Source organism: Scyliorhinus torazame, chromosome 5 (assembly GCF_047496885.1).
Source record: "Scyliorhinus torazame isolate Kashiwa2021f chromosome 5, sScyTor2.1, whole genome shotgun sequence".
Classification (NCBI taxonomy): Eukaryota; Metazoa; Chordata; class Chondrichthyes; order Carcharhiniformes; family Scyliorhinidae; genus Scyliorhinus; species Scyliorhinus torazame.
In genome coordinates, this window is record NC_092711.1 from 296,034,250 (window position 1) to 296,046,911 (window position 12,662).

The 12,662-nt window shown below is 47.9% G+C and overlaps 1 protein-coding gene across 1 annotated transcript in view; it reads right to left on the bottom strand.

The window, feature by feature from the left end:
- col4a5 (collagen, type IV, alpha 5 (Alport syndrome)) overlaps positions 1-12,662 on the bottom strand; it is a 314,324-nt gene that overhangs the window by 14,590 nt on the left and 287,072 nt on the right. The window contains exons 46-50 of the mRNA XM_072505790.1: positions 12,105-12,233; positions 11,854-11,952; positions 10,402-10,614; positions 8,391-8,568; positions 3,835-3,949 (exon numbers count right to left, since the gene is read on the bottom strand). Of these exons, the coding sequence (XP_072361891.1) occupies positions 3,835-3,949; positions 8,391-8,568; positions 10,402-10,614; positions 11,854-11,952; positions 12,105-12,233 (734 nt within the window). The remainder of the gene's footprint in view (positions 1-3,834; positions 3,950-8,390; positions 8,569-10,401; positions 10,615-11,853; positions 11,953-12,104; positions 12,234-12,662) is intronic.

Genomic DNA, 12,662 nt, shown 5'->3' on the forward strand with positions numbered 1-12,662 from the left:
TTTTACTGACATCTGTTGAGTTTTTGCGCATGTGCGGGCTTTGGCAGGTGAAATGAAATGAAAATCGCTTATTGTCACAAGTAGGCTTCAAATGAAGTTACTGTGAAAAGCCCCTAGTCGCCACATTCCGGCGCCTGTTTGGGGAGGCTGGCACGAGAATTGAACCGTGCTGGTGGCCTGCCTTAAAAGCCAGCTCTTTAGCCCTGTGCTAAACCAGCCTCAGGTTTTTGAGTCTGCGAGAGGGTCGCCTGTAAGCAAGACCTGCTGCTTTCATAGTTATAATTGTTACTACTGTTTTATTTAGTTACTGTCATGATCAAACTTTGTTATTTATTTAGATAAAGAAGTTCCTTTTTTTAAAACAATGCACTCGACTACCTTCTTTGTGGCGTCAATTTACCACACTTTCAAAAGTTCCCGAACCCAGACTACAGTGCATGACCCCTCCGATATCCGTGAACCATGAGTCACGGTGAAGCTGGCCAGACTCTACCCAATGCATATTTGCAGGAACTATTTTGCAAAACTGTTCCGATAAAGGGGTTAGGGGACATTGCATGATGCACTTAATGTGGCAGATTTGACAGCTAGCCTTTCAATTTAATTTAAATAGACCATACAGTGCAGAAGGAGGCCATTCGGCCCATCGAGTCTGCACCGACCCACTTAAGCCCTCACTTCCACCCTATCCCCGTAATCCATAACCCCTCCTCACCTTTTTTTTTTGGTCACTAAGGGCAATTTAGCATGGCCAATCCACCTAACCTGCACGTCTTTGGACTGTGGGAGGAAACTGGTGAACCCGGAGGAAACCCACGCACACACGGGGGGAACATGCAGGCAGACTCCGCACAGACAGTGACCCAGCGGGGAATCGAACCTGGGACCCTGGCGCTGTGAAGCCACAGTGCTAGCCATTTGTGCTACCGTGCTGCCCGTCTCCCCCCTTCGGAAGCTCAAAGCCCTCCTCCCATGATAGCTCCAAGTGTACCCCACAGCTCACACACAGTACAACAGGAACACATACAACACTCGGCTCAGCAATACCAGAGGAAGACCCAGGTTCAGAGGCATTGGAATTGTTGTTTTACAGACTTCCGTAATGTGCTGAATCCAAGCTCGGGTGGAGGGTCAGCGCTGACATGACCGGTGTTGCAGCTTCTATTGTGTTGTTAAGTATGGACTTCAGAGTGGCTGGAAGACAAAGGCCATAAACCAGACCAAGGGTGGGATTTTCCAATCCTTCCCACTGGCAGTATCTTCCGGCACCCCCATGACGGCTGTAGACATCGGCAGGACGGAAACATCCCACCAGCAGCCAGTGGTGAGGTGCCCCCGGCACTGGAAAACACACATGGCGGGTGGGGACTGGAAAGTCCCACCCCAATAGTGGAGCCCAATGATTCAATCCTGTACTTGTTTCCAGGGCCAAACAATGGGGGGAATGGTGGTCAAAGATACACTGTAATCACAGCATCGTGGTGGGTAATGACCTCCTTTGACCCTGTGTACACTCACTACAGAACAACTCAGGGAGGCTTGCAGGTAAAGAATGTTGAATCAATGATGCTCTGACTTTTGGGGAATTCTACAATCTGAATAAATATAATTCTGCTGTTTGCGGATGTTCATTCGAAAAACGATAAAATTATTTACTCTTGCACGCAGGAAATGTGCTTCTAAAGACAACATTTTGCCTGATATAATAGATAATAAATAAAAACAGAAAATGCTGGATAAATTCATCAGGTCTGGCGGCATCTGTGGAGAGATAAACAGGGTTCATATTTGAGTCCGTACGTCTCTTTTCAGAGTTTCCAGAGATGCTGCCAGAACTACGGAGTTTATCCGGCACTATTTGTTTTTATTTCAGATTTCCAGGCAGGCACTTGACAAACTTGTGTTGTCAGCTGCAAGCTAACTGCAGCCAGCCTCCAGGGCAAGTAGTCTGTTGCAGTAATGTTTGCTGCAGCCATGACAATCTGTGGTGAATGTATTGCTGTAACAATTCATCATGTGCATATCTGTATCACGCTGTTGCCCATGTGGGCTCCACCTATGGACCATTGTAAGGTATTACCTATGATGTAGTATGTTGGGGCCTGTGTGGGCTCTGCCCCTGGCTCCACCCCTTGAGGGGAGGTATAAAGAGCAGTCGCCCTGTAGGCGGCTCCCACTAACAGATCAGTTGCAGGCAGGCACTGTTCTAGTCGATTAAAGCCACAGTTTATTTCTACTCCTGGTTTCGTGTGAATTGATGGTCGCATCACAATCTTTCCACCAGACGGTTTCCAGGCCGTCACCGGGGCAACATTACATCAGTAAATAAAGCACAATGCTGTGGATATCCCCCCCCCCTCCCCCAACCCCTCCCATGGCTAATCTGATTGATTTAACTCCACTTTCCTGCCAGTCGTCGATAACCCTTGACTCCCTTGTTTCGAAACTGTGCCCCGAGTTCTAGACTCCCCCCACGAGGGAAAACAAAATTTAATTTTATATTAGTGCAATGTTGATTTTCTATTGAATTGATTTTTACTTAACCAGGTTCTACAGAGCAACCCTACAGAAAATGCTGCTGCGGTTCTATCCAGATATCAGGACAGGGATTAGTGCATGATATTGAAGCAGAAGGCCACAAATAGTAGGAGCAGCATAGATCATTCAACCCCTTGAGCCTGCTTCACCATTCAATAAGATCATAGCTGATCTGACTGTGCCCTCAACTCCACTTTCCTGTCTGTCCCCCATAACCCTTGACTATCTAGTCTATCAAAAGTCTGACAAACCCTGCCTTGAATAATTTCAATGACCCAGCCTCCACTCTCTCTGGGGAAGAGAATTCCAAAGATTAACCAGCCTCTGAGAGAAGAGGGGTGGGATTCTCCGTTCTCCGACGCCAATTTTGTAATCGGCGATCGGGCGGATAATCCCTTTTTGCAATGGAATCGGGGGCTGTGCCTGTTTTTGCACGCTCCGCCCTCTCCAAAACGGGTTCATTGTGGACGCGCGCACGCCATTGGGATGGCCTCAGGACGTCATCTAAAGGCCCTCCCCGATGCTAACACCTCACCGGTCGGAGGATCGGTGCTGGGACGCTGCCGATTGTTTTGACATAAAATGCCAAGGATCCTCCGGACATAGCCTGAAAATCGGAGAATCCAGCCCTAGATTTCTCCTCATCTCAGTCTTAAATGGGAAATCTCTTATTCTTAAACTGCCCCAGTTCTAGATTGCCCCCACTTATGCATAGCGCCTGATGTTTTTGGCCACTATATGGACTCTAAACATTGCCAATAGAAACAAACTTTAAAAAAAAAATTTAGAGTACCCAATTCATATTTTGTCCAATTACGGGGCAATTTAGCGAGTCCAATCCACCTACCTTGCACATCTTTGGGTTATGGGGGCGAAAGCCACGCAAACACGGGTGGGAATGTGCAAACTCCACACGGACAGTGACCCAGAGCCGGGATTGAACCTGGGACCTCGGCGCCATGAGGCATCAGGGCTAACCCACTGCACCATCGTGCTGCCCCCAATAGAAACAAACTTAACCCTGACCATGAGTAAGAAGTTGGGGAAAAAGCTCAAATAATGACATCCTTTTATTGGTACATAGTGGTATAGGTTAAGTCTACGTCAGGTACAGTTTAAACCTGAACAAGAGTGGTCCTCCTTGCTGTTTTTAATGCTTCCCGTTATCTCAATGACTATGACCAGCTTGAAGGCCAGTCTGGCCTTGATGAAAGGTGTGCTGAGAGTCCTGAAAAAAGGGGATGAATACGATGGGCAGACAAGAAAAGAAACCAAAAAGGTCAAGTCAAAGCATACCATCATGAAGGAGTAACCAATCCACAGCGAGACCCATCCCTCTGGACACGATGGGATCCGAATAGTCTGACTATGAACAGCTATAACTAATGCTGGAGCTTCACACACACTGCACCTACAAAAAGAAAAATTAAGATTAAAATTTGTCCAACCTGTTTTTCTCCTCCTTCTTGCGTTTCCTTCTTTAGGTAAGCCCAAATTGGCCAAGCCTTCTGATGAAACGTTAGTTTGCTAAGAATGGTACGTTTCTGTGAGGGGGGACTGGCCCTGAAAAGCTTTACTTCTCCGTGAACAGAAGTCTACAACTGCGTTTCCAAGTAAGGCAGGGGAAAAAACTTTGAAGGATAATTAAAGAAGGATAATTAACTCCAGTGAGTACTTTTAAATTTGAGGTGATGATTCTGGCTTCTGGCAGGCTAGTTATTGGAAGCGATAAACTATTAGGCCTTCAGAAGGGTTCAAATGAGCAACCATTTTGAAGGTGGTAGAAAGCTGTGCTGGCAATGGATTAGCTGTGGGGAAGGAGGTTCAGCTCATTCTATCATGAAACCCAAGTCCTGGACCTCCTGATTAGCCTGAGGCTGCAGTTCGGGCGATAACTGGAATAACATTTAAGAGTCACAAGGGTGTGCCTCTGGGAGCTGAGGAAAATGTCTCGCAATGGGATGAAATCTCATCTTCTTGGAATTTTAAAGTTGGACAGGTTGGTGGTAGCTGGATGGCCTGTCTGGGCATTGTCAGTATACACCTGGAAGCTGATAGCTCAATTTCAGGTGATGGTGCTGTGGGAAAAGATGTACAAATAGGTGTGAAGCAACGATGAAGCAGGTAAAGAACTGAATTACTACTTGATGAGATGTATGGTAGCGTTAAAATAGCAAGCAGCCAGCTGGGTCCCTCCGGCTGGAGGCCCATTCCATTCCCTTAGTGTGCGGTGCCACTGTAACATGTCACAGGAGAGGTGTGTGTCCCAATTGGGTGTTACACTGCAGCTTGCTAGTGTCAAGCTATCCAATGTCAGATGGTCTATAATAAGGGTCTTGCTCAAATGTTTTTTTTGAAATTTGGGATTTGCTGGATAAACTGCAAAGGTTTTGTTTCCAGCCCTAAAGATCCCCATATTCCAACATGTTTTCAACATGTAAATGAACAAATTCTTTACTGGATTTTGGAAGCAGTAGACCATAAAGTGCACCACAACATTGAAGCTGGCCAAGGTAATTTATGACTGAGCTATGCTGAGCAGGGAGATTCAGTCAACAGTTTGTGCTGCATTAGTTACTCCCAGGTTGGGTGACATAAATGGGACTAAATTGGCCACAATGCCACCAGGCTGATGGAGGGGACTACTGCCACAGTTCTCAGTTATGATCGTTAACCAGCGAGCACCAGCTGAAATGCAAGTGTATGTGTCAATTGGTTGAGGTCAGACTATAGATAACAAGCTCATTGGCACCCATTGTCTTAACCTCCTATGTGGAAAAATGGGCAAGGTAGCTGAACTCAGGACTTCTGGTGACGGCGGGCGGGAGGCAGCCGCACACTGGAGGGCTCCCGCTCGGGAATAGAAATTGCGGGGTTTTAACGCCCGGTCCCAGGGGCAACGGAGGCTGAAAAAGCTGTAAGAAGGCACAGGGAGGAGAAATGTCCAAGCATGGGGAAAAAACGGCCGTGAAAAAGGGGGTAATGAAAGTCCGCCGGTGAATGGAAATGTCAGCGCAGGAACTGTAAGGAAAGCGGAGGCTGGAGCACCAGGAGAGGCCGCATCGCTCATAGCAGAAGAAATGAACAAAGTGATGGTTGTGGAACTTGAAAAACAGTTCACAAAGCACATGGAAGCAATGAAGAAGGAGAAGGGGGAGGTATTGAAAGTGCTGGTGGAGGAGGCGATTGCCCCGGTGAGGGCAGCGGCATCAAGCGCAGCGGCGGAGGTGCGGGAGCAAGGTGAGGCACTGAAGGAAGTGGAAGAGGTATGAAATGAAAAAAAAAAGAAAATTGCTTATTGTCACAAGTAGGCTTCAAATGAAGTTACTGTGAAAAGCCCCTAGTCGCCAAATTCCGGCGCCTGTTCGGAAGGCCAGTACGGGAATTGAACCGTGCTGCTGGCCTGCTTTTAAAGCCAGCTCTTTAGCCCTGTGCTAAACCAGCCCCAGGTATTATCGCAGCACAGTGAGCAACTCACCTTGATGGGGAAGGAGTTGCGGAGGGTGACAGAGACCAACAAGGGTCTGCAAGTCAAAATGGAAGACCTGGAAAACAGATCCAGGCAGTAGAATCTGAGGATTGTGGGTCTGCCCAAAGGGGTGGAAGGCCCGAGGCCGATGGAGTATTTTGCCACGATGATGGCGGAGCTATTGGGGGAGGGGGACGATCCCTTTCGATACGAACTGGATCAGACTCATCGGTCGTGGAGGCCTATAACAAAGACGAGTGAGCCGCCAAGAGTAGTAACTGTGTGTTTCTGTAGGTACAGCGTGAAGGGGAAGGTCCTGTGCTGGGCAAAGCAGAAGCGGGTAGTGCAGTGGGCTGGAGCTGGTATATGCATATACCAGGACTTTACGGTGGAGCTGGCAAGGAGGCGGGCTGCCTTCAGCCGGGTGAAGAAGGCACTGTACATCAGCAAGGTGCAGTGCGGCTTAGTATATCCAGCTAAGTTGAGAGTGACCTACGAATCCAAGGACTTTTATTTTGGGACGGTGGAAGCGGCGGAGGAGATGCGAAGGCAGAAGGACTGTGGCAGAATTGAGAAATGGGACTGAGAGCGGGTCGTGTACCGATGTAGCCTCATGTAACTTTATTTTTTCACTGCGTGTTGTTGTCTGTACTAAATGAGTTGACGCTGTATATATTTGGACAAGGGAAGAGTTGGGACTTTCATTTGCAATGATGGTTCTTTGGGGCTTCGGTGTGTATGCGGGGGTTGTAGGCTAAAGGGGATTTCTTGGTTTTCCTGGGACCGGGCAAGGGGGAAGGAGACCCGTGTGGGGGCCTCCACACTGGCCGGCCAGTGAACAGGAGTGAGGTGGGGGAGGGGCTGCGGCCATCGGAGCCTGGTAGAACAGGTTTTGGTGAGTCTAGCCGGGGTGAAAAGTTGGGGGAAGGAACCGAGGTTGGGGAGGAGTTTACAAGTGGAAGTGGAGGGGAGGAGTCTGGGAGGGGAGGAGTCTGGAAGGGGGATGGGGGGGGGTTGTTTACAATTCATGGGTGCCATTCACGATACCCTTTCTGGGATTGGATGGCATTGAATATTAGGGGGGGGGCGGGGGGACTATATGTGTCAACGGTGACCAGGGGCGATTTCTGATTCCTTTTTCTTTTTTCCTCCTGAGGAGGTTTAGTTTTATTTGATGCTTATATTGTCAGGTGGGCCGTTATTTGGGGGATGGTGGGAGAATGGGATCGTTGTTGTTGGTAGGGGGATTGACATTGTAATCGTTACTGTTTACTGTTTGTTGGTGGGGGGTAAATTCTTAAGAAAATGTGAAAATGGAGAATAAAAATATTTTTCAAAAAAAGGTAGCTGAACTCATGGAACTATACTGCAGCATGAATCAACACCTCCATCAGAGGAAAGGATGATCGGAGCAGGAAATAAAATACATAAATAAAGGCAGCGCTGTAGGTTTTACAGTTTACTGAAGTACCAGGCACTCTACCAATTTCCTGACCGTTGCACGAGTCAACCAGGGCTGCTCATTTTAGAATAGCATTCATGCACATTCGTCCAGATCCTCAGCTCAGATATCAAAAATAACACTAGGCCCTGACTTTCTTCACAGACAGGGGCTCTCCCTTTGTGAGTAAATGTTGGCACAGGCCCTAACCTGGCCTTTGCCATTTTCGTGGGAGGGGGAGTGAGGAGTGGGGGTGGGGATGGGTTCTGAATTTCACACCTGTGATTCCTGGACGCAGTAGCATCCACTTGTCAGATTTTGGTGGGGTAGGTGTCTGAAACCTGGAGTATGCAGATTAGACCTGGTAGGAGGAGGTATGAGGGGCTTGTGAGTGTTGAGGGGGGAGGTGGTAGAGGGGCATAGATTGCATGGCGAGAATGAGGGCTGGTTGGTGGGCATGAGGTGGAATGGATGGGTCATATGGAGTGAGTGCGTGTGTGTGTGTGTGTGGGGAGGGGTGGGGGGGGGCATCGACGGATGTTTTATTGTTGCTTCCCCCAATAGTCCAATGCCAGCCTGTCTCAGGCCCAAATTCTAATCAAGTTCGCTCTCCCAGGATGAAAATCCCAACTTCCAGGCCTCTTTCAGCCAAGATCGGGTTTGCGGAGCCGGGAAACGTCTGGACTCTGCACACCCAGAGCATAAATCCTGGCCCAGGATTCAGCTGGAACAGAAGGGATGAAATACATTTTTAAAAACTAGTCTCACACTAATTGTGCAGCATTATGGTGGGTGTTTGTGTAGCCGAACTATACCAGGACATGTCAGGCATGCCATGCACAACATGATTGGATTGCTAAACAAATGGCAAAGAGCAGTTTCCTTTTACGATTATATACGGAAGTTGTGACCAATTTGAACATTACAGACATAAAACCTTACCTGCTGATGAAGGGTCGGATGTTCTCTCCATTTACTGGGGCCATGCTCATTGGCATTGGTTGAGGCGTTGACAGCCAATAGGAGTAGTCATTCCTTGAGGCAAAGTTACAGACATTGTTGATGTTACAGAACATAAATGGCATTGTACTGAAACGCCGCAGACAGCTCCCAGCAGTTCCTGAAACAACACATAGCAATATATGTAGAATAATCATTCAATACACAAGCTGGCCATTCAGTCCATTGTTACTGCCACCGCTTTGAAAGAACTATTGTATTAGTCACAGTCCCCCCTTCATTCCCCATCACCCAGCAAATCTTTATTTTTCAAGTATTTGTCTAATTCCTTTGAAAAGCTATTCTTGAATCCGCTTCCTCTACCCTTATGGGCAGTGATCTTAACTGATCACTGTTTGTTTAAATCTGTGTCCTCTGGTTACCATGGTTCTAATGAACAAGTGAGAATTCGACTCAAACAGGAATCCCTAGCTAGCTTATCAGTTAGGTTTGGCTCTCCTTCCAACACGTTAGTGGAACTTTCAAAATTGTGGGGCGACATTCTCCGTTTCTGAGACGAAATGCTGACGCCAATGCAGAATCCGTGGACTTTTACGACTGAAAAATTGCCGCCGCACCTGCACCAATTCCGCTACCGTTGAAGGGCCAGCACCAGTGCCGCGTGGAAGACGATCGATTCCAACGAAAACCAGTGCGGGATTCGCCGGGTCCGTGATTGACACTTGAGAGGCTGACAAGCTGCAGCCTCATGTACACATTACACTCCCCACACACTCATCCCAGCCAACAAGATGGCACTGGTTGCGCTGGAGCGCGCCCATACTGCTGATGGGTTGTCTGGGGCCAGAGGGCTCCCAGCGGGATGCCCGGGGGGGGACCTATACGATCCGTCGCACTAAATTCAAAGTGGTCTGTTAGTGGTGTGCGCAGCTGTATGGCTGCCTTGTCGGCTGCGGCAAAGGTGTTCCCTGCCCATCCACCCTGACCCCACAGCCACTTCCCACTGCTCCCCCCGGCCCTGGCAGAAGCCCCACAGCCAGCGGCACAACTCAGCAAACTATGGCAATGTTGCACACCTTCCGTACCCCCTCTCTCTCCCTCAGCAGCCGCCATGCCGGTTTCACGATTTTTAAAAGCACAAGTGAACCGCACAATCAGGACCTCGGCCCATTGGAGGCGGAGCATCGCCGAGACCGCGGAGAATACCGGGTCGGGACTTCCAAATATATGCAAATGGTGTCCACTGTACATGCATTCCGGAATGCATTGACACCGCTGTCAAGGTGCTGGAGCATTGCGATTTGGCGTCAAATTGGCACCTGCTACGATTTCGGCGTCGGAAACGATTCTCCGCCCAATCGCCTTTCCCGATTTTGCCGTCGGCTAACGGAGAATCCCACCCATGGTCTTTTACTTTTCAAACCCCGCCGTTTGGCTACATCACCCCCAACGTCTAATGTTTCTCCATTAATTGACCATATCTTGGCCACTTCAGCTAAAGCTTCTTATTGTTGCTTGGGTCTGATCCACAATGATGACATTTGGCTCCACGCTTATGAAGTTCTTTGGAGCATTCTCTTATGTTAAATGCACAATAAAAGTGCAATGTTTTTACTGAGATCCTACATGTTCTGAGTTGGAAGGTTGGCCAAATAGGAAGTGGCAAGCTGGAGGCGGGAAACAGAGTGCTGGAGGTAAGTAGAATGAGTTAGTAATGTATTAAAAGTTAGTCAGGGTTCATAAGAGGATTTTTGGGCCAGTTAGGTTCAAGGCAGTCAATAGGCTTTTAATGGAATAATTACAGGTCAGCTACATAACTCACCCTTATAATATGTTTTCATATGGGAACATGATTTTTGTTTAACACGCCGCTTTGTTAGGAATGTTTTGGAAATGTTAAACGAGGGAAAACTATATTGAAGAACTAACAGAATGTTCTAACATCCATTCATAGCATTATTCCTACGCCCCAATAATCAGAGATAATTCTTACCCAAATCTTGACCATGTGCTCTCTCATTCCCTTGTACGTAAAGCAGAGAATACCCATCAAAGATGATAGAAGTTCCAGCAGGGCAAGATGGCACATCTGTTGACTGACTGTGTCGGGTAATCAAGAATCCATGAGCTACAGAAGAAGATCCAGGAATCCCTGGTCCTCCAGGAGTACCATCTGGACCAGGTGGGCCTGGGAAACCTCTCTCACCTGTTCAAAAATCACAGTCAAATCAACTACATTAACCTGAATTAGTTGCTAACACAACATCAGTAATGTGAAAGATAAACTGCGGGATTCTCCGACGGCGGGATTCTCCACTTTCCGACAGTGCACTCACACCCCCGGAATTCCCAATGGTGAGGGGGTGGCCACAACGAGAAACGCCATTGGCCAGCTGACGGAACAGAGAATCCCGTCAATGGCGGAGGCGCGCCTCACCGTGAAACAGGGCTGGCGGGACGGAGAATCCCGCCCAAGATGACTAAATGGTGCAGCCCTTGTTAGCCTATCATCATCCATTGCTCCAATAGGTCTTTCTCTGATTCGCAAATTTGTTTTCTCCAATTTATTTTAAATTTTGCATGTTCAAACCGGCCCCGTGACTGTCACCAGTTTCACGGACCCCCTGGAGAGCCTCTGTGGACCCCCAGACCCAGTTTGGTACTCCTGTCGTACAAGGTAAGTATTTTTGAGAATTCTGTGGCTTTAGGTTAATTAGGTTGCCTCGGCTTTCTGTCTTTGTCGGTAGGTGTACCGAATCGTGTGGCACTTGGATCCTCGGTTTGATCCTCGTCTGAGAAGCTTTGGCGGTTTATGAGGCCATGAGGTTGTAAAAGACTCTATCTAAATGCAGTACCTTGTTTCTTTTGTTTGTACTGAATTAGTTGAACTGATCTGGGCAAAAACGAAGGCGCAGCAGATGGACCCAGACTAGGGCGATCTGAACAGGAGCAGGGTCCCCACTCCGGATTCCAGTAACACCCGCCAACATATGCATGTGTGGGGTCTTTGTAAGGACAGGCTGCTTCCCATGTCTCTATAGCCTGCTTAATCATGAAAAATTACTTTTTGGCACGGAGCTAATGAGTGTTCGTCATAACCACTGGGAAAACAGGGATAAGAAGTGCAGCATAGTAGCACAATAGGTGCTAACGATAATCCTCCATGCGATAACAAATTGCCTGAGCTGTGCCATTATGGGAAGACACAAAAGTAGATAACTGGTACACATCTGTTTTAGTGGGAAGTGGAGGGAAAGAAAAATGACAAATGACTGGAACTATTATAACCATTAAGGAAGGAGGCGCTGATCTAGGATTGAAATTGGATAGCCTGTTCATCTTCTAGGTTGAAAGACCTGCAAAATTACACCTGAAAGGTGCAGGAAGAAGGGACCAATCTCCCCTTTAACAAATAAATTGAAGTGAATGTGTTTCCAGTCCTTACCTGAGCCACCCGAAGAACCCCTATCTCCCTTCTGTCCACTTGCTCCATTAAACCCAGGCAGGCCATCTTGACCTGGGTCACCAGATGGGCCTACTGGACCTGGACGAGAGAAAACACATTGACTAAAAGCAATGCAAACATTTCAAATACTACAACTGATTGACAGTGATTCTGGAGTGGACTCCTCAGTCATGGGGCATGCACATGCCAGTATACAAATGATCATTTTGGACAATTTGCTGATGTCTTACCTGGAGGTCCTGGCAGACCGGGTGTACCAGGTGCTCCTTTAGAGCCAGGCTGACCTGCCGATCCTGGGAATCCCGGCTCTCCTTTAATACTTCGAATTGGTATTCGCGGTCCAGGTAAGCCAGGTTCCCCTGGAAACCAAAGGCTGAGTTAAAATGGGCATGTCCAAACCGAGAACATCTTCAGTTAATTGTGGGTGGCTTTCAGTATTTTGCTATTCATAATATCCCACGGCTTCCAGCATGCAATGAAAAGGAACACCTTTTCAATAGGTTGGTGAATTTTTGAATTCAAAATGGGAGACTTTTTAAAGATATTTGTTCTTGTGATGTGGGCATCATTGACATGACCAGCATTCCTTGCCATCCCGAGCTGCCTTTTGGAAAGTGGAGTTGAGCTGCCACCTTGACCCGCTGCACTGTGTCGGAACTATGGAACGAACACGGTCTTCATTTTGCCAAGCATTTTCAATACCTCTGCTGGTTTAGCACACTGGGCTAAATCGCTGGCTTTTAAAGCAGACCAAGGCAGGCCAGCAGCACGGTTCAATTCCCGTACCA